Here is a 27,538-nt window from a genome sequence, read left to right as displayed (position 1 = left end):
GAGCTTTCCCAAGTCCTTCCTAAGACCCATCCTGAGGTTTCGATAGAGGCTTCCTGTCGCAAGATCTTCTTGTGTGTTATAAACCTTACAGGTATTTAAGATAATCTGGAGTAATTTAAGCTTTCTGCCTTTAGTTTTTCTGCTTCATAGATGTGAAGCAAAATCTCAGAAAACTGCATGTCTGTGTCAACTTTTGTCTCTTAAATCAAACAACACTTTTTTGTTAATCAGGGGTGCAAATGCGCTGTTCAGACGATCCTCTGTAGATTATTGGAAAGTGAATGTTAAATAAACCAGCACGCAGCTCTGTCAAAAATAAAATAAAAATCCCAACATGAGTCAGAAAAATGCCTGAAGAATCACAATTAAATGCCAGTGTTTTATCGTTTGCCAAATCTCTCAGTAAAGCAAATAAATATTTTCTGCAAAATCTACAGCTGCTGCCTCAGGCAATCACTTGCCAAGGCGGTGAAGGGTAATCTTAACTCTGCATGACATCCCAAAGACAAATTAACTTAAAATCTAAAAAACAAATTATTATAAACTGCTTTACATATGTCACCTAAGCATGCATATTTTCTATGAAAAGAAGGCGTGGCCTACTAGTTTGGCCTTTCTGTTTAAGATGATTGCCTTGCAGGTAACATGTTGTGATGTTATTGTGGGATATGGGACGCAGCAGAAATCTGAGAAACGCATGCCTACAGAGCTGATTAGATTACTCATAATCAGTGTGGAAGTGTCTATAAATATGAACCGTGGTTTTGGAAGGATAAAACATTTTCTTTCTGTTCCTGCAGAGTTTTTGCAAACAGTAAAAAATCAAGCACCGGTAAGTGCTAACCGTGTGATTAGGAAGCTGCAGTTTCAGGCAAGTTTGCTGCACCTTGATTGGCCAGGTAACAGGGACACTGTCGTTCATTCGGTTAAGGTTAACATGTTTTTTCTGAGCTGTTTGTCTCTTACAAGGACTGATCCTACTGGTGTTCATTTAGAGTTTAATTTGCATGTGGCATTGTCAGCTTGATTTACTGATAATTCAACTGGTATAGTGTGATTTATTCTTTTTCGTTTGTCTTTACTGTTGGAATAAACACAATCTTTCACTGCTTGGTGTCACATTGATGTTGTTTCTTTGTACAAAAGCCTCCAGTATGACTGTTTTGTAGCATTTCCATGTTTCAGGGGCCATACTTAATTAACATTTTTAAACTGGTTTGAGTGTATTAAATAAATAAATAAATGGAGAAGCGAACTTTTTACTGCTTCAGAATGAGCCTGCTGTTAGTTCCTAGCTAAACAAAACCAGTTAATAAATGCGGTTCCTGCTCTATATGTGTAGAAGTTTAGACAATGATCACATGTAAATGAAAGAAAAAGAATATATATACATTTCTTGAATTCTAGATGCCAACGTTCAGAATATTGTCTAATGCAAATACAAAGAAAATAATTTACAATGAAAACCTGATCATTCATTCATTCATTCATTTTCTATTACAGGGCCAACACAGAGAGACAAACAACCAGGGAGAATTTAGAGTGACCAGTTAACCTAACATGCATGTCTTTGGTTGGTTTTTGGACAACCAAGCCCAGAATGGTCCATGGCAGGGAGCAGGACAATTCCTGGTGGCATGGCCTAAGTGGTCTGACTCGCCTGCTTGGCCCAGAAAACAAATAAATAATCATTGGTGATCATTACATTGGTGCAGTTGAGTGATCTGCCTAGATCTGGCACACACTTCAGACAAAACATTTTTATGCATTAACAATGCCGAATGGCAAAATGTGAGTAATCATGTTTTTCTTTCTGTTTAAAATAACATTAGGAAAGCACATAGAGGTGGATTATCTGAGAGGCAGAGAAATGTGATGGCCAAATGGAGTTAGGGGGAAAGAAAGAGGATAGGGGGAGCAGTGGGGACCATGATTTCATTAAAAGGAAGGGGGCAAATGTTGGAAAATTTTGGATATTTCCAAAGTTCCCACTAGCATTAGCATCTACATCATGTGAGTTAACTGGTTAATAAATAAATAATTTAGGAAAGACAGCTGGTGTATTACAAGCTGAAAACTTTTAGTTGAACATAACATGATGATCACTGGTTAAAATTCTCCATGACCCTTTTTATGTAATATTGAACGCAGTCCTGCTTGCTGTTAAAACGTAACTCTGGTGCGAATGTTGCTGTGATTTCTTGCACGATTATAATATATCTACCATCAGCCCAAACACAAAAAAGATACTGTCTATTCCAATCTTGGATATACATGAGATTTCCTGGCATAACCTAGATAAATATTAGTTATAATCTGCTGAATTAAAATTACATGTGGCTGTTTAGGCTGCTCAGCTATACTAGTCTGTACACAGATACCATCCACCGCTGTAAACTGTGCCCATGAGGAACATTTATAAGCCCAGGTTAAATGACAGTTTGTCAGTGTGTATATCTGGTTGTAAATGATGTGACTGCAGCTTTTTATGGTTGCTGGTTAAATGTTGATGTCTGAGATTTTCTCTATATAAAGAGTGTGCTTGTGGATGTGTTTCTTTGACATGGCTTATTTTACTGCATGGCATGTTTGGTGGATCTTGCTCACAGGTGGGATGCTGCCTGAAAAAGTTTTGGAAAACCCTCTTAAAATTGGACATTCTCTTATTTGTCTAAGTTACGTTTACATTTTCTTCCGTTTGTTACTTAAATCACATCAGGTGAAGTTGCTGTTGACCACTTATTGTTTTTAACTGCTGCAGTGAATATTGGAGCTGGAGTAGTATTTTTATTCTGTTAAACTGGCATGTAAATGCTTACAAAATGATACAATCATGTTAACTCAACATAATAACATCATTAATACAGAAGCCCTGCTCTGACTGTTGTATTGAGCCTATTAATGAATGAAGGGGAGAGAAAAGAACTGGACTGGTGGCTTAAATTTTTGTATAAGAATGTTTATCTATATAGAATATTGAGCTTCGATGATTATTTTTCCTGTGTGTGTGTGTGTGTGTGTGTGTGTACGACTTAGTATGCGCTGGTAAGCACTTGCTCATATGGATAAAGCCACGCTGCAGCTTTCATCATCTACCTTCACACCCTGCCATTGACACTTGAAGCTTTAAAATTGCATCCATCATAGACACATGGAAAAAGCAGCAAATTTAAAAGCTTCAACAAATACTAAACAAGAGCCAAACAGCAGCCGTCCAAGTTGGTTACAAATCTAAAAGTGAGTAAATGTTGCTGTCGGCATCAGTTGAGCATGAAAAGAAAAGCACACAAGGAAATCAAACAAGCTTTGATAGAGAAAATTTAAAAGAGGTTTGAAGTGTTACCACAGAACCCCACGATAACTATTTGGAGCCATTTAAGGGCCTGAAAGGTAAAAAAAAAAAAAAAAAAAAAAGGTCAGGTACTCTAATATTTCTTTGAAAGGCTTTACAGCTCCTTTATACATTGAAAGACTATTTTAATAAATGGTAATATAATGGTCCAGTGTTGAGGAAAAAAAACCGTTTATATGTAAATTTAGATTTTTTATTTTTTTGTATAATTTAACATTTGCTGAACTAATCTTTTAACTTGTTTTATATCGTCCTATTTTTTTTTTTTTGTCACTGAACCCCACATTGCTTCAGATGTTTTCATTGATATATGTGTATGATAAAGAAACAAATCATCTTTCTTTGGCATTCAGTATGAGACAGACATTTTTCTACTTTAAAATGGGATACAAGATGGCCACTAGAGGTACAAAACTATACACTATATATACGTGTGTATAGTTCTTGGTGGCAGGCTGGACAGACAAAGAAGATTTCCTCAGGAAATTGGCCACGAGGCATTTTTGTAACTTTGTCATCCAAATGGTACGTCTACTACATCTGGCAACATGTGACATGGTGGTGAGAATAACGTGAAGCTAGAACTGAGAAAACAGCCTCAAGCTGAACTATAGCTTGTCACCTAGAAGCTGCCATCATATGTATATTTTGGTCATTACATGGTTTTAAGCAAACTCACAGCGTTTGAGGGTCGAAGCATCAGTGCATCTCTTCATGAATCATCTGCTTCTGTCCCAGATTTTCTTGTTCTCCTCAAACTCTGAATCAGCTGCACAGATATGTTTGTAATATTTTTAGGATATCAGGTTTGTGAATTGTTAAACACCATATGTGCATCTAAATGTAATGAAACACAGTCTCTCATTGTGGCACAAGACAAACTGGAGCACAGCATAGATTGCAACTTGGCCAATAAGCAGATGCATAAAATTGGTTTTTCCATTGTAGCCAAAATGGCCGACCAGCCTTTGGAAAAAGTACTGTTCATTAGATGCAGAGTGACTGAACACATCTGAAGCGGGAGGAGGGGTGTTAAAAGACTTCCGGACATTTTCTGTGGCTACCACTAAAATGATAAACATTTGGAAAAACTACAACATTGTACCATTTGTAACATTTAGAAGTATAAAACAGACTATTTGAGTCAATTCTTTGAGTTTGAATTTGAGTTTTTTTGTTTGTTTCTGTCACTTAAGTTTGTGATTAAAGTCACCTGTTTAGCAGGAATATAGATTTACATGGACATTTCTCTGAGCTAACAGCTGGGAGTTAACCCACGATAATCAATAGCTTAAACAATGTTCTAATTTCTCTAATGGCTGTGTTGTTTTAACTGACATCCCTAATAAGTACTGACATTAATTGTTAAGCTTGACTATTAGCCAAGGACCCGCATCATCATCCTGACACCAGTCAAAACATATTTACTGCCATTTGAGCTACTAGTTGACAGGGTCTACTCCATTTTAAAAATTTTAACTAAATATAGCTTTACTACAACTTACAGCAAATCTACACCATTTCACCTTTCACCTTTAGTGGCGGCATGGCTCAGTGGGTAGAGCAAGACACTGAACCCCTACTTGCTCCAATAACACATACTAATAACAAATACACAACAAATGCACGTAACAAATTAAAAGTTTTGTGTTTAAAAGTTTTGACCACAAGCCTTAAAATTGTTTGTGGCATGACTGCAGATTTATCATCATCCCAACACCATCTCACAAAAAATATAAAAATAAATAAATATGTATGTTGATTCATATTAGCTTTCCGAAAATGTATTGATTATCTGCTGCCAATGGCAGCTGTTAGTGAAGTGTGAAGTGAAAATGCCAGAGCTTGTGACATGATAATGTCAGTAGTGTCCGTTCTTGACTGAGACTAAATTTCCATGTTACCCCTGCTCTTCAGGGTCCTGTTCCAGAAAGGAGTTTCAACTAACTAGTCTAAAAAGAAACTCCTGGTTTTCTTACTCTGAGCTGAGCAACTCTGAGTTTTCACTTCAGCTGCTGTGAGTTGGTTCGATGAGTATCTTTACCCAGAACAAAACCAGAACAAAAAGCCATTATCAATAGAGCACTGATACCGTCATTCACCATGGCAACTGCTGACAAAAAGCTAGAAGTTTCATCTGATTGGTGGGCATAAGGGCAATACAAAGAGGTATTTCGTAAAACATGGAGCATTGCTGAATGCTGATGCTGAGTAGAGAGACGCATCATAAAAGAAAACTTCTACCTGCGTCAGTGTGGAAGTTTGAATGCAGTTGTCCACTGACAGAATATTTTACTTTATAAAATACGTAGTATGTGTGTTAAAATATGGGTGGATAGAATAAAATATTCATTTCTTCATCTCATGTTCACGGTGTGTCATGTGAACTCAGGTTTTCTTTACAGTATGCCGGCCAGGTTTACTTTAAAGAGTCAGTTACCATGGAAACAGACTCAGTTACCATGGTAACAGACTCAGTTAAGACTTACCTTGTTTTCTGAAAGGGAAGGCCCAGAGTTTCCCCCAACTCAAGGTTAACATACTCAGAATTTCAACATAACCCACCTTCTGGAACAGGCCCCAGGTGACAGGTTGATGGCTTTGTGATGCGCGGGTCGGGTTTTTTCCAACCCGCGGGTCCCGCTCTTTTAAAAAAATTTGACCGCACCAAACCGCCCCGCACCTCCGCTCCTATTTTTTTAACCCGCCCCGCCCCGCCCCATTAAAACACATGTTATGACATTGACGAATGCTTTTTTTTAGTCTGAGAAAGGTGCATATGGTCTCCTAAATTGGCACTGGAAACTGGCAACACAGAATGTATTTTCATTTGAACATTAAGCCCATAAACATAAATAGGCAAATAAATAAAGTGTTTTAAAGCGTTTAAGCGTTTAAGTGTTAAAAAGCACATAGCCAATGCTGCTGCTGTTGTCTGCACTGATTACCTCGCTGAACCTGTCCCAAACCTGTGATTTAGCCATTTGACCCTCCTTCTTCTTTTTAAGGACGAATCCTCCCGAACGAATGTTATTCAACACTTCTTCTTCCATCTTTTGTTGCTTGTCTGCTTGGCGCTTTCTGCACGTAGCCTGCGTAGCCTACTACGTGCCTACGTGGACATTACGTTATAAAACGTGACCTGTGTTTAAATAACTGATAAATATTTTGTCTTACATGTTATAGTAACAAAATGCAGACACTGATTAGGGTCTTTATTTTTAGTTTGACAAAAAATAAAATTAATAGATAGAACTAGATATTTTAGAATAGTAAACCACACTAACCCGCCCCGCAGAGAAGCGAAAATTCTTTGACCCGCCCCAACCCGAACCGCGGGTAACCCGCGGGACCCTCGGGTTAGGGGGCGGCCCGCGCATGATGGCTCAAATATTTCTGGTGAGTCTTGGCAGCTTTGTTTAGAGTCTGGAAATCTATAAATGTGGTAAAATTGTCACTTCCTGCCCTCTTTCTCTGATTCTATTTAGTACGTACATGGGGTAATTTAGCCACAAATGTTTAACCCCTCTAAGGAGCACTGACATGTTGAAATCAAATGCACTTTAGTGCACCACTACCTAATTCAGGTTTTGGCATTTTCATTTTTATTTGTATTGCCATTACCTTGCTGCAGCTCATTTAAATTAGGATCAGATCTTTGGTCAGACAGCTGTCAAAACAATGTTATAATAAGCCAGCCTGCCAACTTTGTGACGCTTTGCTTGATTCAATAGAATAAAAGCACACTTAACTCTTAGCTTGTTAGTAGCTAACAGAACAGTATTTTTGCAGGGTTGAGTGGATTTGTCCTTGTGAAAATGTAACATTTTCAAAGACTGAGTAATCTTTTATGTAATCTTTGTTTTTTTTATACTTCCTTGCACTCTAACACAGGTGAGGAACCTAAATCTATCTGGAAACAAAACCCTGCACACATATTCTGCTTCATGCAGATTTATGACATATTTCTGAAGCTAACGATGCTCTTACTCCTGTTTCGCAGAGATTAAAGATTAGATATGTCAAAAAGTCCCAAATCTTTGAAGTCACATCCTTTGAGATCTACATGAGGCATCAGTGCCTACTATGAACAGAGGACAGGAGGCAAATATTTGGTCTGAAAGCCTCAAACAAACATGACTCACTGCAGAAAAAAAGCTTGAAGCAAAAAAGCAATGGCCTATTTATCAAAGATAACTGCAGAAGTAGTGTGACCCTGTAACAAATCACTCCTCATATCACAAATTTCACCTTTGCCTCTCTCCTCTTCCCCAGCTGTCAGAAAAGCTGCTTTGAGTGCTCGTCTTCTCTGAAAGGTTATACAGCTCTCTCAATCCTTCCCTGGGTCACAAGAGCAAACCTTATCCATGTAAATTAATGATCTTACTAGGAGTTTGTGCCCCCCATTCATGTCATGTTGATTATTCTGACAAATGGTACATTTACAACTGACTCAACAGATTGTACAGATAAAGTCCATGGAAAAGGGTAAGTTTGCTGCAATTCTGCTGCAACAGCTAATGATGCACACAGACTTTCTCATACAATTTCCCCATTTACAGGCTCGTTTTGCACTCTGCAGTCTTGCGTTGTTCCCGGCACTCAAGTGTGCTTTTTTGCACCTTCGCTCCCTCAGACATGCGAGGATGTTCAAACCACAGGCAGATGATGTATGGTTGTGTTTTACGTGTGTGTGTGTGTGCATAAAAGAGAGGGAATGAATATCATGACATCTAAGAGAGCTTCAATGCCTCCTAAAGTTTCTAATTTGATGACAGACCTTACTCATCATTCCTCTTTTGGCAGCATAATTAGTGCTTCTACTTGCTAATTTAACTAGCTAAACTAGCTGGGACCAGATACACTGCACACTGGGGTTTCTTTATTTATTGATAACCACTTTATTGCATGATGAGGAAAAAATGCATTCTCCTTTTTTTCTTCTTAAAACTGCTAATCAGAGATTTCTGGGGAAAGTGAGGACTTCTGTAATGATTAATAATTAATGTGTAATTATTCATATCGCAGCATATAATATCTGAGCTTCGTGAGAGAATTTTTAAGATTTGAGGCCATTTATCAGTACCAGTGACTTTGACTAATGGTTGTGTTCACATTTATTTCTATGTTGAAGATGTTTTTTTGAAGTTGAGCAAGACTTAAAATGTCCCCAAAGTTTTCTCCTGACCAAGGATGAGACTAGAATAACCTGATTAAAACATCCAAATGAAACATTGAGAGAGATGGAAATTCAACTACTTTGGGGTTACTTGAACAAATCTAGCCTTAACTCAGCTTTATAGATTTATTTCAAAAGATAATTTAGTGTAAAGATAAGTTTATTTTTCTATTCACACCTGGAAACTTACATTTGTAAGGTGCTTTCTAGGGCACACACACTAATGCTTCAAGGAAAATTGTGGTTTCTCCATCTACTCATGCTTCCAGTCTGTGTAATACAAATTTCGTCGTTTGTGCATTCCATGAAGGGCCACCAGGTCCAACTGTGTGCCACCTACATATTTGTAACTGTAAGAAAAATCTCTGTTTAAATGAAAAAAGAGAGAAAAACACCAGATATAGATTTACAGAAGCAATGGAACAAAATTAACCCTCATTTTGAGGAGACTTTGCAGGAAATACCTTTACATTGTACTAAATTACTTGGGATGCACAGCTGTCCCACAAGGTAGTACGAACAGAATCTGCTAAGTCCCAGTAAACATGCTCATGCAGACACCAGAGCCATGCAGGTGGCTTTATGTCCATGGTACACCAAGACTTTGTCCCTCAAACACAACAGCTCATTTTCACAGTGTTACTAAGATAAAACTGAAAATGTTGCTGCTGTGTAGTGTGATTATCCCTTTCCTGTAATTCCCACTGAGAAAAAGAAGACATTATACGATTCATTAATAAGCAATCTGTTTCTTTTGTTCTGCATGTATTTCCCTCCCTTAGCATCTTATATATTGGCTTGCACACACTTGCACACTTGAAATTTAGTCAAGAGCAGAAGCTGCAGCTGCAACTCAGAGGATTTTAAGAATAGTTTTCTTTTGTTCATTTGCCCCATTTGCCTGTAATTTATTTATCTAATAACCTATTTTGTTGATTTAGTCTAAACAACTGACCAGAAACCAATTACTAAGTAGTCAGTATCCGCCTTCCCCTTAACAAGACTACAGCTGTTCAGGCTTGTGCTGTGTTGACAGCAATACATATATAATATATATATATATATATATATATATATATATATATATATATATATATATATATATATATATATATATATATATATATATATATATATATATATATATTCTGGCTACCTTTGCAAAAACAAGGTTACTGAAAAACACAAGGAGGCCTATTTAGACATCACACTGCTTTCTGAAAGGAGATTAAGAGTCTCTCCAGAGTTTCTCCACAACTGTCCTCTATCAATGTGAAGCAAAAAAACCTCAGACAGATCTGAGCCTCTCATAACAGCCTGTTATGTTGGTCATTTACTGCACTGACAGTTTAATGAACAAGAAAAAATGAAGATGAATATAGCAATAATTACTCATGATTATATTGAAAAAGTGGCTTATTCTTCATAATCCACTAATTTGGCACATGCTGAGAGCTCAGTGCCAGTGTATGATGTTTCTCTGTCTGCACACACACACACACACACACACACACACACACATCCACTTAGAGAAGCATCAAGAAGATGTGGAGATCATCCTGGAACTCTGGACTGACAGTTTCAGGAATAATCTGCCATTTGGAAAGACTTCACCAGTAGTAATGCTCACTAAAGTGGTACTAACTAATCCAGATGCTCATCTCTAATGAAACTCAGTGAATCTAATCTTTACCAGTTCTGTGCAATAACTTGAATGACACCAAAAAGCTTAGACACTATAGGTTTACACAGTTCCACAGCAGTACTATATTAAGTTTTAGAAATTAAAAACTCTATGTTTCTGATTAATTTTGATGGCACATTTTATTTATTTACTTATTACAAGTGGCTGGAGAGAGCTCAGAGAAGAGACAGGATGCAAGGCACATGCTGAGTGAAGCTGGATTTATACTTGTAAGGCGTCTGTGTAAGGTCGGTTAGGGCGTTTCGTCACATTTCACCAGCATCAGCTATGCCAGCCCTGTCGTACACAGATGCTGTGCGAGTAAAAATCCAGCTTTGGCTTTCATTAGGGGCACCAAATTGCAAAAACCTGCCAAAGTACTTCTTCTTTAAATTTGTATCAGTCGATTGTTGATTTTCATCTCAGACTGATGAGTCATTCACTTTTCTAATTAGTAAGGTTGATATGTCAGCTGTGGCATCTTTAGGTTTTAAGCACCAGTTTCTCATGATAAAACATTAGCTTTAGCATGTTTAGATAAGCATGCTATGACAAACGTTGCTTTGAATTTATTGTGTTTTCACTAGTAAACGTCACTCCACAGAGTTTAAAAAGCATCTTGTTTCAAATCAAATGTGATATGTGTGCATATGTCGAGTCTTCTTTTTTTCCAGGTGTTGACATTTTATTGCATTAGTTTCTTGAGATTACCTGGAGCCACTTGTCTTGCTTCAGTACATATCATCGTAGTGTTGTCCTCATGCTCCAGTTTTTATGTAGGTATCGTCTCATTTTTGTCACAGAAAAAAACATCATTGACAAAACCTAGTGGTCAACAAATAAAGCACAAACAGCAATGATCCGTACGCACTACTACCTACTACTACTTTCCGATTAGATTTAATGGAAAAGTGTGTCTAAACCTTTGACTGGTACTGTATACATATGTATGTTGATATATATCGAGCACCATTCAAAAGCTCTGATAATTGAACTTTTTTTTCCCAATAAAAATGTTTTTATAAACTTTAACTAAATTTCCCTGCTGTGTATTTATAATCGGATAAGGATGGAGGTCCAATTAAATGGCCAGATTGTTCTCATCTGTCCATACAACTGTACTGACCAGAGTTTCTTAACACTTTGATTGCTGCAGCAAAAATTTGGAGTTTGGAGCCGTGGCAGCAAAACAGACCTTTCAGGCTTTGGGTTACATAGCAGCCAGCCTGTTGTTCATCAAAATTATTTTTTGAGCTCTCTCTTTTCTTTTTTTTTCTTTTTTTTAATCCTTTTTTAGGTCAGCAGCCTTGTCCTTCTGTCCCCACTGTGTGTGTTGCTTAAACTGCTCTCACTGGACTATAAAGCAGTCTGCCTCATGGAGCCACAGGCTGGAGTTAAGGTCACCTGCCTCCTGGAGGTTTGATGTAGTTTTCCAGGGTTTGGCTGGCTGACCAACTCCTTTTGCTTTGGCTACTTCTTTAACTTTCTCCTCTTGTTGAAAGCATGCTGCCTTCGCAAGCAGCTCTTTTATGACAGACCTCTGTGTGGTTACAGGCATTAAAGATGATGATTTTGTCACTTTTTTGGCGCCGCTTGTCTCCATACTGAAAAGTTTAGCATTTTATCTTTGGTTCACTGTACGAATTTGTCTGGCGACTGGCCTGATGTAGCTGCTTTTTTTTGATAGAGGTGACCCATTTTACAGAATTCTACAGATTCACAGTGTCACAATCAAGGCTTTATGTGACATTTTAGTTACCCAGCTACCTTTTCAAAAGCACACACTTGTACAATGCAAGACAAAAAAATGAACATTTTACCAGTTAATCAGCTTAAACTACAGTGTGCCAATGACACTGTATAAGAGCGAGTGTGCAACATTGAAAGTTGAAGCTCATAGAAGTACACATACGTTACAGTAAAGACTAACTGAACATTTCTCCGCCCCTCTGGCTTCAGCATAATTTCCTAACTCATACAGCCAGAACATCCTGATCTCGTACTGTTCTCTTACTGACTCTCACTCTATGGGCCTCTTTCATGTGTGTGTGTGTGTATTTAAAGGTTGCTACACATCCACATACATTCTTTCCATCTTTTCGAGCTGTAACAGATTGACAGTAACAGACATTGATGTGATCTTTGAGGCCATGCTTTTTGCCACATGACACTTGCTACAAATATGCACACACACACACACAAACACACACACATACACCCATGCACAGACTTGATTTGTGCGCGATAAATCAGATTGGCAAGCTTATCAATAAGCTTTACTGTTTTGTTCAGTCAGAAGTTCTGTCAATTAAACACGAGAAAACAGACACCAGCAAGCAAACAAAAACATGCACAAAACTGGTGCTATGACAACACTAAAGAAGGCAGATTTGTTGCTCTTCCAAATGACCTCATATACATGCTGTTTGGGTATGTGTGTCCCTGTGAACATCCGCATGTGCTGCATGTGTGTTTGTCCATCCCTGGGGCGCACATCAAGTGCACTGGCTGCATCAGTGGACTTCATTAATGGTAAAAGCCTGGCCTTTCCTCTCTTACTCCTGGTTTGTTCCATTGTTCATTAGTCTCAGTTCCATCAGGAACGGCAACACTGTCTCATCCAAAGTCACCAGCCTCAAAGCAATAGGTTGATGCTTTCTAACTCATGTTAATCCACCATTTTTTGTGATGTTTCTTCAGCACTGTCCTTCCTCTGACACATCCAGCAAGGACAAAGTGCAAGTGATAAAACTCTTTCAGCACATACACTACCAGTCAAAAGTTTGGACTCACTTTCCCATTAAATGTAATGGGGGGGGGGTCCAAACTTGTGACTGCTAGTGTAACTTCTGTTAAAAATTGGCACAAAGCACAAAACAAACCAGGGATAATTACAGCATTACCAAAAGATGAGTGACGCTTGAACATGTAGAGAAAGATTAGGTCCAACAGGCTGGTAGGGTTTTGGAAACAAAAACGATCAATCCAACCATCAGCAATCATATTGACTTCACTGTGAACATATAGCCAAAATTGTTTCCTGAAGTGCAGCTGATACAGAAAGTCATCCGGCACTGGTGCTCAGTGACGGCCCACCAGCTTCCGATGGCCTTTGATTTTAGTTTGGTTAGTTGCTTGTTTATTAGGCCAAGAGGTTGCCCAGCCCTGAACAGACTGATCAAATACATTCAAACTCTCAATCCTAGACTGGATAGATAGGATTGGAAGACGGTATTTCCATTGTAAGCTGAAAGATAAAACAGCTGTTGCTACAGAATAACTAAAATAATAAAGTGTTTTTACACTTGATCTACATTGCACTTGGATCTGTCTTCATGAGCTGTGGGGAATGACCAAAAGAGTGACATTGCAATCTCAACTGGCCAAAATTAGTTTCATCTGAAGGGGAGCATCTAGAATAAGAGAAAGTTTGAGGAGTTCGGTCATCTGGGGAGTGATCATGGTCGTATGAGCTGGTTTAGAGCTCTGGTCCAGATTTCTTCTCTGTGTCTCCAAAAGGGGGCATTTCAGATATGTCCAGCAGGACCAGGACTTGTTAGTAATATTGTAATGTTATTTGTTAAATGTTGTTTTAACATTTTAACATACTGTGAAATAGTTGGATCTCAGGGCTGTGGACAACTTATAAAGAAAAGTTACTACATGTGTGCAGTACACTGTGTGTACTTCATGTGACGGTGCTTGCAGATTTCACTGAGTGGAATCTGGAAGGAGCTGTTGGTCTGCAGCATGTTTGCACATCAAGGGTAAAACCAAAACCAGCATTTTCATTGCACAGTGGTGTAAATTACATCAATAATTGTGGGTTATTGGTTTGAAAAAAAACTTTAATTTTCTGTATGACACAAGTAGACACTTCATCTCATCGTTGTATGTTTTTGTACAGATACTGTATATAATACTAACTCTTTTTTTCTGTCACTCAACAGAACAGTACCAGCTGAATAACTCAGCTTACGGACCATTTGGACAAGGGCTTCCACACCCGCACAGTAACCACAGCAGCCTGGGGCTGAACAAATATACCTCCCTCAAAGCTGTAGGTAAGTCACAGACCCACACTCATGAAATGATGTTAACTCCAGCTGACACAGTAACCTTTACAGTGAGGTAAGATGGCAGTACGGGAGCTGTCAGATGATGAAGAGGTCTTGGCCTCTAGGCAATAAGATTTTAAAGACAAGCCTACAAATTATCTTTGTCTGATACTGTGGGAGGAATGGCTTTGTAATGTTAATCTTCATTAACTGAAGTTTAGAGGTGATATGATTTTGTATCTTATAAGTTTTTGAACAAGACATGTTGTTGCCAAGGATTTAAATTTGTTTCTATGTGTAAGTGTTTTTATTCCCTCAATATTTTATATTATTATATTTTTATATATTCCTCACTGAGCTGCCACCTTACTGTGGTGGAGGAGTTTGCAGGTCCTGATGACCCTAGGAGCTATGTTGTCGGGGGCTTTAAGCCCCTGGTAGGGTCACCTACCAGGGGCTTAAAGAGAGTGGTGGAGGTGTCAACTGATCAACACCTGGTGGTAAGTTGGCTCAGATGGTGGGGGAGGATGCCGGTCAGGCCTGGCGGACCCAAGCATGTTGTGATGGTCTGTCAGAAAGAGTTTCAACTCCCATCTCCGGCAGAGCTTCAACCATGTCAACCATGAGGCTGGGGACATTGAGTCCGAGTGAGCTGTGTTCCGTGCCTCTATTGTTGAGGCGGCCAACTGGAGCTGTAGGCAGTGACTGAAAGAACGAGACTGCAAAAACAAGCGGCCGAAATGAGTTTTCTCCACAGGGTGGCCGGGCTCTCCCTTAGAGATAGGGTGAGAAGCTCGGTGATCTGGGAGGGGCTCAGAGTAGAGCCACTGCTCCTCCGCATCGAGAGGAGCCAGATGAGGTGGCTCTGGCATCTGGTCAGGATGCCTCCTGGACGCCTCCCTGGTGAGGTGTTCTGGGCACGTCCCACTGGAAAGAGGCCCTAGGGAAGACCCAGGACACGCTGGAACGACTACATCTCTTGGCTGGCCTGGGAATGTCTCGGGATTCCCCCAGACGAGCTGGTGAATGTGGCCGGGGAGAGGAAAGTCTGTGCTTCCCTGCAACTCAACCCCGAATAAGGATGGATGGATGGATGGATGGATGGATGGATGGATGGATGGATGGATGGATGGATGGATTTGAAGATGAATACTTTTAAGTTAACTTTGCATAAAAAGTGGAGTACTTGTTGTAACAATGCTTCTTGGAAAAAAAATCTTATTTTTTTGGAAAGCAGACCTGAGCACACATGGTCTGGCGGGTGAGTAGAGTGGACAAGAGACATTCAGCAGATAACAATCAAAAATGAAAAGGGGAAGTGTGCATTGTTATCAGCAACAAGTCCTAAAGCCAGACACTGATGTTTTTGGACTGTGTAAAAGCTAATTTATACTTCTGTCGTGACAGCATTAATGCAGAAAAGTTCATTTAAATTTCAGAGCAACCTTAAGCTCCTACAACACAACATCTTTTCCACGGGCAACAATACCAGCCCTTAAGACACATTTTGCAGAAAGAATGGAATAAAACAACAACTGACATGCTTCATTATTTGGCACCTTCAGTTTCAGAAGGGTGTGAAACAGCAACTTTCCTAACCAGAGCATCACACACTGAGCATGGTGCACCAAGCGCCAGAATGGGGGTGCACAAAAAAAAAATCAGACGAAGAAGTGAAAACATGAACAGAACCAACCCCTTAACTTCCTGCTTATCGCAGATCTTAAATGAGATCTGTCATGGTTCACTGCGTTGACTGACAGGATTTATGATATCTAAACTTCTGCAAATCTGCATGTCAGTACAACAGTAAAAGAATATTTCTCTTCTTCTGATTTTGTGAAAACAGCATCACTCCTTACATGACATGTTGTATGTAATGTGTCTCCTCTGGGGTGGGGCACCACACCCAAAGTGCTAGGAACAACCCTTTTCTTGAGGGGGTGTGGTAGTTAGCACTGTAAGATGTTTCTGATTTCAGTTTGTACAAATAGTCAGGTGACTGTTAGTTTTTTTTTTGTTTTTTTTTACAACACATGAATGAAATCCTAATAAAGCTCTGTTGCTCTGTTAATCACAGCAGTGTCTTCCTACTTTGTGATCCAATTAGATATGATTTGGTTCATGTGAACTGGTTAAAAAAAATTTGGTTAAAAAAAAAAACAAAAAGAAAAAAACTGATGAGTCTGATGGACTCGGGCGTTCTGACAAAAATGATGAAATAATGCAAAGACAACGTTACCAAAAAATGTAGATGTGACGCAAGTGCTGATGACCGAAGTGTTTAGTTTATTTAGAAAATTCCCTGACATTCATGCTTTCTTACCTCATACAGATACATCCAGAGGCACATTTCAAACTCAGAGTGAAGGTGTTTATAAATTGTCTTTGCTGTCAACTCAGCCTGACACAAATATCTTTGCTTCCATCATCTCCATTGCACTGCTGAGCTTTCTTCTCCTTCTCAACCTTTTAGTGCCATCTGCCCTGTAATGTCTCAACAAAAGAAGCACTCAGAGCACAGACCCCCATCACTGCATTGTTATTTGTTTTCCCCCAATGATTTTGTTCAGTTTTTTTTATTTAGACGCTCTAACGGCAAAATTATCCCGATCTCCCTATAGTAAAGATTCCTTTAAAAAATTCCTGGACCCAGGTGGTGATCCCGATCACCCTCAGAATCTAATCGTTTGTTCCTTATTCCAATTGTTTCTAAAAAGTTGATCAAAAACTATCTAACTTTTTTAGTTACGTTGCAGACAGACAAACGTACAATATGGAAAACATAACCTTGGCAGAGGTAATAATGATAAAGCTACAACTAACTGACCTTAAAGGCATATACACCAATAGAAAATACTGAAATCAACCTTCTCCTTCGATCTTCATCAAACCCTCCCTCTTATCCTGACCTACCTTTTCCTGTTTCTGACTCGTTCTATATTTGTACACATGTAAATCTGTTTTCCTGATTTTTGTTTTTTGTTTTGTTTTTGGTTTGTTTGTATTTCACTTTAAATTTTCATCTCCAACTTGTCAAACCAGATGGAGTGAGGTTAGAAAAAAAATCTAAATTCCTGAAAACATGTAAAACTTTAACAAAGATGCATTAATCTATAAAAACTCAAGTTTAATTGGTAAGTAGAGCAGTGTGACAACTTCTGCCAAAAGTTTCTTAAATATCTTGAGGATGTAGAGCGTCTGACGTTGGCCACAGTTTAGAGCCAGGAGGCTTGAACCTAAATGCATCATGGATTTAGTGTGATTCAGACGTCAGTGTTCTTCCAACAACAGCCTGCATTCATACGTCGATGTTCATCGTTCATTTCAGGCTGTTTCCACATGTGACTCAGTTCTGCATCAGACTGTGACAAATTGAACATGACTCCAAAGTATAAACAAGTTTAAAGAGGCCAAATAAAACAAGTTTTTGCTCCACTGGCCTAATTATCAAGGGGGAAAAAACAGCCAAATTCTAACTTATTTTCAAAGCTTTTGACGTCATGTCTTCACTATCACCATAGTTTATATGAATCCAGACATTTTAAGGCAAGAAAGGAGAAGACAGGTGATGAAATAAGTTGTGGACAACTTTGTTGTGCTAAACTGTTTTATCTATGGGAACACAAATTGGAATTTCTTAATTAAATCTCTAAAATAAAATTTGGCCCTGCAAACATGGGTGCTGTGAATTCAGCTCCCAGTTTTCATTTTTAGTTGAAATTTGGGTGACATGAACAATTGGAGGGTATTTATCTTGTAAAACTGACAAACAACAGCTTATACAGATGTGTGTTAAATATAAAATGTCATTAATACTGAACTTTATAAGCTGGGTGCTGCCAACAAGACGTTTTCTTGCTTGGATCTTCATTTGAAATCTGATTTTATCTAAATGTGATCAATCTATGATCATTTCCAAATGGGTATGTGAAGAAAATGTTGATTGTTCAGAATAATTCAGTCCTAAATTATTTTGCCTGATTTAGGCAGTCTGCAACCACTTGTTAGCAATGCTGCTGTACTGAGATCCCCTCAGTTAACTCTGGGCCCAGTAATACAGAACTGTGTTCCAGGACCTGTTTTGTTTTGTTTGTTTTTTGTTTTGTTTTGGTTTTTTTGTGAACTTTATTGCAAAGATCTTTTATGTGCAGGGTTACCCCTTTTCTTACAACAGTTATGACCTATAAAAGCATGGACTCTACAACACCTCTGAAGATATGATGTATTATCTGGCACCAAACTGTCAGACATGAATGCTGCAGGATGGGGCCTGCATGGATTGCACTTGCTTGTCCAGCATATACCACAGACACGTGATTGGATTGAGATCTGGAGCATTTGGAGGCCAAGTTAGCAGCCCAATCTCATGTCCTCCTTTGTTCTGCAGAAAGAGCCATGATTACCACTGTGTAGCACGCTATCCTCTTTTAGAAGCAGTCTGTAAAAATTAGGGAACTGAGACCAGCTGGTCCTTTGAGAAATGGATGTTGTAATCCTTTTTTATAAAAGGATTCTAGCTGCTCAACAGCCATGGTTCTGTTTTGATATATTTTGTGTTTCAACTGCAGGCAGGCAGTTCACCATCCATAATCTTCGACTACAGTTCCTTCCATCCAGCCATCCATCTGTCCATCCAGCCATCCATCTGTCCGTCCGTCCATCCATCCATCCATACATACATACATACATACATACATTTTATGCTGCTTATTCGAGCTCGGGTCATGGGGGTAGCAGCCTAAGTAGGGAAACTAAGACATCCTTCTCCCAGGCCACTCCTTCCAGCTCATCCAGGGGAATCCTGAGACATTACCAGGCTAGCTAAGAAATGTTGTCCTTCCAGCTTGTCCTGGGTTTTCCACAGGGTCTCTTCTCAGAGGGATGTTGAACATGTCACCGGGAAGGTGTCCAGGGGGCATCCTAACCAGATACCCGCCAACTGCACTGGCTCCTGATGCAGAGGAGCAGCGACTCTACTCTGAGCCAGATGACTGAGCTTCTCACTCTATCTCTTAGGGAAACCTGCGAAGTAAAGTCATTTTGGCCGCTTGTATTTGTAATCTCATTCTTTCGGTCACTACCTACAGTTCGTGACCATAGGTGAGGGTAGGAACGTTGATTACATGGTAAATCAGCATATTCGCCTTTTGGACATTTTCACATCTACTGGTATCAGGGGCAACTGTATCAACTGTATGTTTTTTATTTTACCAGATAGGAGAGATAACATTATGGCTGATAAGCATATGATGCAATAAAAACCCAAACTCAGGTCTTTGGGGTGAGAAACACTTTTAGGAAAAAAATGTTTGCAACTTGACCCAAATTTTAAGAAACCAAAATAATCAAAGACCTTACTGATTAATATTTGTACTGGATACTAACTGTTTCTTATCCTCTGTCTCTGCAGCGGAAACCGCCTCTCGGAGCTACTACAAGAGCTTCCCTATCATGGATTTCTCCCAGTACCAACCTGTAGCACCTCCTGTCTTCCACCCTATACACCCCAAGGAGAAGTCATACATCCACCAGCCCCTGCCACTGCACCATGATATCCATGCTCCCCTCTCCATCTCCATCCCATCCAACCACCTGGATCACTCACGCCTCCCCAAGACCACCACGCACCCGTTTCTGTCCAGCTCAGCCTTTAAAGCCTGGGAGCCAGCTGGCCGCCATGTCCACAGACAGACCTCTGCCCCACCAAACACATCCTCCTCCCAGCATGGTTCCACACGGAGACACGGCTATTCGATGCGGAGGCAGCAAAGCACAGAGAACATGGCAGATGTCTTCAATCAAGCCTATGGGGGGATGTATGGAGGAGCTGGGCAGCAGGTCCAGGGGCAGCATGCATCTCAACCCCCTTATTACCACCACACAAGGCAGAAGAGCTACTCCACCCACAGTGCGACTGAGGTGACAGTTTAAGTGGCTGAGACAGAGCAGCCTGCCACAATGTTAAACGCAAAAAAGGTTTGGTGTTAGTAAAATGCCAGACTTCAGGACATCTTGTCCAACAGGAGAAAGATTAAACAATGGGAATTTTATACAAGATGGTAGGAATGTTTTCATAAGTGGCAGCAGTTAGATTCAAGATGAATACAGGGAAGTAGAACCATCTCTCTTACAGGGAATCAACTTTGTAAAGGTCTCATACATTAAAAAAAAACTATGTAAAGCCCCTTTAAAGTTTTAATTAGCATTAGCTTAGCTGACCGTGGTGGTGCCAGCTGCGTAAACCGTCCACCATTAATGTCCAAACAGACACATAAAGGTTGCAAATTTGTAAACTTTGCAAACCTTACAAACCTTTAACATAAATATGTGTGAAAATATTTTTAAACCTTGGAAATCATGTCTCTTTTTACCTACTTAACACCCTCCTTCAACAGAAAAGATCAATATATTGCTTTCCTGGTTCAAGTTAAGAGAAGATTGACATCACTCTTGAATCTGGAAGCTAAATATTTAAAAAAAAAATCCCAATGGCAGGAAGTTAGCTTAACAACAGCGACAACAACTACCTGCATTTTGCTCATATTTGGTACATTCTAATAGTTTGAAAAGCAATCATTTTGTCATGAAACATTGAGCATACATTGACACCAACTCTTTATCTAAGCATAGTTTGCTTGCTCAGAAAGTCTGGTTTGTTTGAGGAGGTGTGGATCCACAACCAAACTGATGCCCATAAAAGAAGTCAACTCTGGTCTGCCTAAAAACTTCATTCTCTAAATGCAGCAGGGGGCCTATAACTTATATGGTGGAAACAGAATTTGCCCTGCATTAACTAAAAGATGAGCGAGTTTTCTTGTTCTTTGTTTGTCTCATCTCTTTCAGTGATTATTAACGTAGCATCGCCTCAAGCAAAAAGGGGATTATTTCATTCTTAAGGTTCAGTTCGTTTGACCCGGTGCAGTGTAAAAGTTAACTCAGACCGTGTGAATGTTGCAACTTCCAAATGAACCCAGTCCCCGGTTTAGTGGACTATTAGGTTTGAAAACAACCTGATTTTCTGAATCTCAGAAGCCACTTTAACATCTTAAAGCACCAAAAGAAGTCAAGTTGTCCTTGTTTTTGAGCTCATATAGTAATCAAAACCTTGATGGCAGAGAATCTGGCCAGACATATTGAGCATGTTTACATGACATTACAAAAAGTGGAATCATTGTTTTAGTGAGATTAAAACCCGATTTTTAAGATGCATGTAAGTAGCCTGACCAAAATTGCCCTAAGTCAGAGCTCTCTAAGCCGGACTAGCACACTCCTGCATGTATACGCTAAGCAAGACTCTAATGGACCGAGGTGCTCAGCACATGGTTCAAAGTTCCATCTTTTTGCATCTTTATGTAAAAACAGAAAGTGTATACAATTTTAATACAGCTGAATAAAATATATATTTTTGTTTCTTTGTCAAAATGCTAAAAGCATCAGAAGTTATGACCCAAAGGCATCCCACACTGGTCTAATAAAATCATGATTTCATGACTATAGTATCATCTGATAAAAATCAGCATTTTAATTTAAAGAAAACATCTGTGCTGTGAACACAGCTTTACTTACATGTACAATCCACTGACAACGTTAGAAGCAGCAGAATGCGTTAAATGATGTGTTAAATGTTTTCTCACAAAGTTAACAGCATTGAGCATGGATGGATACATCCATGGAGTCGTGCATAATTTAGTCAATAACTCCATTCCCTTGCATGCATGTTTACTGGGACAAGGTCCAGTTATATGATCAGGTTGAATATATATGCAGTTGACTCAACTGTAAATTTAACTGTGTGGATTGACTTGTCACTTTCAAACTTTTTTTTCCATCCTGGTGGACATGTTTTATTATTATTACCATTATGCTTGGCAAGTCAAAATGGGGCTGGCGCATTCTGAGGCAAACTTTGCATATGTGCCATGAACTATGTGTAAAAGATGGACAAAGCCACTGTGTCTGAAAAGCTAAACAATGAAGAAGTGCCTTAAACATTCATTCTTTCTATTGGCAAGTGAGATGTGACTCAGATTATCAGATGCCCGATAAAAGTCAATGGGAAAACAACCCTACCTCACAATTCCTTTATTACCTCATGAGTTACAGCTTAGTGATTTCAGTAAATTATGAACCAATCTACAATAAAATAGGTTTTACCGTCTGTACAGTCAAGGGTAAGAATGATGCCAAATTTGATTATTCACAACAAAAACCAATGTGTAATATAAGCCCTGTTTTCACCAACAAGACAGACTCAGGACAAGATGGTTTGGCGCAGTTTGGTTAGATAAACTCAGATCTCTGTTGCATTTCCACAGCCAACTATACCGTTACCTGGTAGACAGCAAGCTAATAGCGTGATATGCTAGCAGTGTGACACTTTCCTTGAATTGAGTTATAATGATTAAGAGTGAAAAAAATGAAACCACAGATGTGAATGATGGACATCCAGCAGTTTGTGTTCTTTATTCTTGGGATGTGGCTTTAAACAACCAAAACTTCACAGTGTATTTAAACGTGACATTTTTCCCGCTATGTTCTTATTGCTGAGTCACATGAGAGGTGACGATTCATTTTGACCAATCAATACATCTCGACTCTTTATGGTCAAATCAGTAAGATTGGGACCCCAATGGAAGGGTCCCAATAAAGTAGGATGGGTCACATATTCTGGCATTTTTCTCAATTGTTGCCTGAGGAACCAAAAGAAATGGTGACCTGTCCTGAGCTGGAGCTGATGGAGGGAACTGGACTTTACTGGTGACTATGCCCATCTTTTACAGTCTATGGTACAAACATGACAGTGGAGTCAAACATATTTTAGCAATATTCTAAAATAATATCACTATCTTATCTACTATTTCTATCCACAGACATGTGCATTAGCAAGCTAATAAGGGCAAGAATTCACTAAAGAATAACTACACAACAATAAACCTCTTATTGTTTTTCAACACAAACGTGACATTGCAGTATTTTTATTGAAATGTTTTGCCCTGGTGGTGGAGTAGTGTGGGAGTCCTTTGCATCTCCTATTGATGGAGTTATTGCTTCCAAACAGCATTAGAACTGATTTATGAGGCAAAAACCTAAGCAAATAATTAAAAAAAATAAAAATAAACCAGCTGTAAAACCTGGTTATGGTCTGTATCTGCTTCAAGAGACAAAAATTTCCAAGTTTATAGAAGCTAAGTAACTGGTGGCATCAAAATGTAGGGCATTTAGGTTTTTATTTATTTTGGATACACTGGAAATTTACCATTGCATCCGATGCCATTTAATTACAATATAATTCTAAATCATGTCAAAATAATTGAAGCGTCTTTACATATTATTTTAAGTACTCCCTGTTCTCCCCATAAAAACACCTCTCCTGTTTTGCATCTCTCAGTCTATCTACATAGGCTACTACTTTCTCATCCCTTCTCCCCTTTTGGCTCTCCGCACCAATTCTCCATGATGAAGTACGCTTTGCATTCTTTGCCATCAGGCCAAGCATACAGGGACAACTTCCCCCGGGTCACATTAACTCGACAGTGAGGACAATGCCACCATCATGTCAGCTCCCATCAGCCTCCATCCCAACCAGAGAGAGGGAGAGGAGGAGAGGGAGAGACAGTGTAAGAGCCAGAGGCTGGGACTCTTTAGAAAAGGAGATAAAGGGAGAAAAGAGAAGGGAAAAATAGAAAAACAAATCATACATTGGTACGTGTTTTCCTCCCTTGGGGGAAGGAAAGGGAACAAGTCAATGTGGATCTGGGTCTCTCATTATTGAACTGTCTGAGTCATAACTGAGGAGCGTTTGGATGCCTGTGTGTAATTTTTAACCCATAGGCGCCATTGCAGGGGAATTTACTGAGGCATTTCCAGGCCCGGAGCATTTCACATCTCTCATTTCATCTCGAAGGCCTGGACAGCAAAGGACACTGTGAAGAGCTGCAGCTATCGTTGAGAGCGTGCAACAGTTAATGCAATGCTACCGCTACACTTAGTGGCAAAAGTTTATAGCAGGAAAACCCTTTGCAACTGTATGGCACACATCTCCAGAAATGCTGCGAGAAATATTTTTCATGGGGAACTTTGTCTTTGTCCTGTGAAATTGTTACATGTTTTTGTAGCGGCTGAATTAAGAGTCAGACTTCAAGAGAAGCAGAGCAAGCAAAAAGAAAATGACACTTTTAATTAACAAATGACACATACCTCAACACTGTTGCTAAATGAGGCTAACAAAACAAGAAATCCTTCTTTTTAGCTAAATCACACTTAGCTAGCTTCATGATTTTACACTGAAAATATACAATACAATTTCATGACAGAGCGCAAAGCATACATGTTGGTCCATGGAAAAATATGTTGCTTAGAAGGTTAAAAATCATAATAGTAATTTCCTTCCACAGTTCTCAACTACAACAGCTACATTAATGCTTGCAACATGATTATGTTGACAGTTTCCATTCTTTAGGCTAATTTATTTGTACAACACATTTCAAGTACAAGACAATGCAAAGTGCTTTACATAAAACATTAAAAGCATTACAGAAGCAATAACAAGTGCATTAAAAAATTAACTTTAAAAGAAATAAAAGAAGTGTAATCAAAACAGAAAGAAAAAGATAAAAAGAAATAGATAAAATGGAAGAAATAAAGTTCCAGTGTAGAACAGTAAAAAAGTATTAAAACATGGTCAAGTTTAAAAATGCAAGCTTAAAAGAACCAAATGAAGATCTGAACTTCTAAATAAATTCTATAACCTGGATTTAAATAAACTGAGTGTTTCAGCTGATCTGAGGCTTTCAGGGAGTTTGTTCCAGACATGTGGAGCATAGAAGCTGAATGCAGCTTCTGCATGTCTGGTTCTGACTCTAGGAACTGATAAGAAACGGGATCCAGATGACCTGAGGGTTCTGGTAGGTTCATACTGGGTCAAGAGGTCACTGATGTATTTTGGTTCTAAACCGTTCTGAGCTTTAAAAACCAGCAGCAGAACTTTAAAGTATATTCTCTGACGAACAGGCAGCCAGTGTAAAGACCTCAGAGCTGGACTGATGCAGTCCACTTTCTTGGTCTTAGTGAGGACTCAAGCAGCAGAGTTCTGAATAAGCTGCAGGCGTCTAATTGATTTTTTAGGTAGAACCTGTAAAAACACTGTTACAGTAATCAAGTCGACTAAAGATGAAAGCATGGACTAGTTTTTCCAAGTCTTGCTGAGACATCAGATCTTTTACCGTTGATATATTCTTAAGTTGATAGTAGGCGGACTTTGTAATTCCCTTAATGTGTTTCTCAAAGTTAAGGTCTGAACCATCAGTACCCCCAGGCCTGGTTGGTGGTTTTTAGGTGTATAGACTGTAGCTCTCTGGTGACCTTTAATCGTTTCTCTTTGGCTCCAAAACTTACAACCTCAGTTTTATTTCTGTTTAACTGAAGAAAGTTCAGGCACATCCAGTCATTAATCTCCTCACTCCATTTAGGAAAGGAAAAAAAAAGAGTTGGTGAGAAACATTTTGCCCTTTCCTTTCAACTGAGAAAGTATATTTAATCTACTTTGGCAATTACTTACTTTTCTGCATTTACCCCACTGGCAAATTAAGTTTATGATTAGCATTTGGTAATAGTTAGTTAGGATAGGGCTGATTAGGGTACATGGCTAGAGATGGAAGACATGGTTATATTTAACTGTTTAGAAATACATGGTTGGGGTTAGAAAACAGTACATTGTCACAAACTACCAAGTTTAACACTCATTATTCACAAAATCTGACATACGTCATGGCGCTAGCCAACATACAACAATTATTTTACACAACTTTAAATTTGTTGATGACTTTTAAGCCTGGACTATAAAGCTTTATGCATTGGACATATTGGAAATATTCCTATTTCACAATTTTTTAAATGGATGTAAATTCACACAAACAGATGCATGCTTAAGTATGATCATCTTCAAAACAAGAAATAAGAACATTGCAAAGCTAATATCTTCCAAGATGCAGAATTAGGCATCACAAAAAATTATATTCTTATAGTTCAAGCTGCCTGCTGTTTATAGCTACAACAGAGGTACAATAGGATACCTGAACATTTGGTGATACTCAGTTTGTCACTGCAAATATCTCTGATGTGTTTGTTCACATCACATTAACCACTTAAACCAGTTTGGTATAAAAAAAAAAAACTTTAAAGGAATTTAACATTTGTTCTTCAAAGTTGATTAAGCTTTTTTCTCCTTTAAGAAATCACCTCTGCAGCGGTTATCCATGGTACTTGATTTTATTTAGATAAGAAACTTAAAAATGATTAATAACATTTTTCAAAAAAGTGAAACACTGATGTTGACATGAAAAGAAATCTGCATTGAGTCTAAACTTTTGACCCTCACGACCCTTTTTGAAACAAAGGCTGTAATCTGTAAATTACTGGGGGGTATGTACTAGTCCTGCTGCACTTCTACAGATATTTTTTATTTATTTTATCTTTTTATTTTTTTTATTATTGATGTGCAGCACTTTGGAGACATGTCTTTGTTTTTAAAATGTGCTTTATAAATAAAGTGGATTGGATTAAAATACTATTTTAGTTTTAATGTGGAAGAATTGGACCTTCACTTAGAATTATTGCATAATCTTACATTGATAACATTTAATTTCACTGGGCAGTTATCTTAATAAAAAAGTAAAAAATACTGCTCAAAAGTTGCCATAAAATTCAGGGATTTAGTATAAGCTCATGTTTGTCCAGGGCAAGTTCACCTTTTGTTCAATAATTTGAGGTGAAGGTGAGATCGCACTCTCAGATGAGGCATCCACAGAGATAAACCTCTCACCTACATGCAGAACTGACCCTCACAACACCCTTGAGCCACAGGTTATGTCTACTAGCCCCCATCTTCACGTCCCCACCGGTCCATTTACTAACACACAGTCTATACCACACAGTTTCAACCAGATATGGATGAGAAAGTATCTTAATGACTGGCTTGAAAGTACATTGGCCGATGTTGTAGGGAAGAAAAAAAAACAAAACCCTGTAAATCTTTTGCTTTCGCTCCTCTCCTTTCGTGTTTTCTCATAATTTAGCATAAAAGCTGACCATGTCTGTAAGAGTTGCTGTTACCCGCTACCAGATTAGCAAAGGATCCTGAACAAGCATCTTCTCCTCCCAAAGTTTGAGGTTTTCTGATTTAAACATGCAGAGATTTACTGGCTTAGGAAGACAAAAACGGTTTTTATGTGCAATAGTGGCTCAGTTCTTTGCAGTAAACAAGT

The 27,538-nt window shown here is 38.8% G+C and overlaps 1 protein-coding gene across 1 annotated transcript in view; it reads left to right on the top strand.

Annotated features, from left to right (window-relative positions):
• Positions 1-22,143, top strand: part of shisa8b (shisa family member 8b) — a 51,162-nt gene extending 29,019 nt beyond the window's left edge. Inside the window, exons 4-5 of the mRNA XM_041973915.1 lie at positions 14,166-14,279; positions 19,687-22,143. Of these exons, the coding sequence (XP_041829849.1) occupies positions 14,166-14,279; positions 19,687-20,207 (635 nt within the window). The 3' untranslated portion in view covers positions 20,208-22,143. The remainder of the gene's footprint in view (positions 1-14,165; positions 14,280-19,686) is intronic.
• Positions 22,144-27,538: the final 5,395 nt, after the last annotated feature.

Source organism: Melanotaenia boesemani, chromosome 21 (genome assembly GCF_017639745.1).
Source record: "Melanotaenia boesemani isolate fMelBoe1 chromosome 21, fMelBoe1.pri, whole genome shotgun sequence".
In the NCBI taxonomy this organism is placed as follows: domain Eukaryota; kingdom Metazoa; phylum Chordata; class Actinopteri; order Atheriniformes; family Melanotaeniidae; genus Melanotaenia; species Melanotaenia boesemani.
The sequence above is the reverse complement of the archived record's forward strand: the minus strand, read 5'-3'. Positions and strand labels throughout refer to the sequence as shown.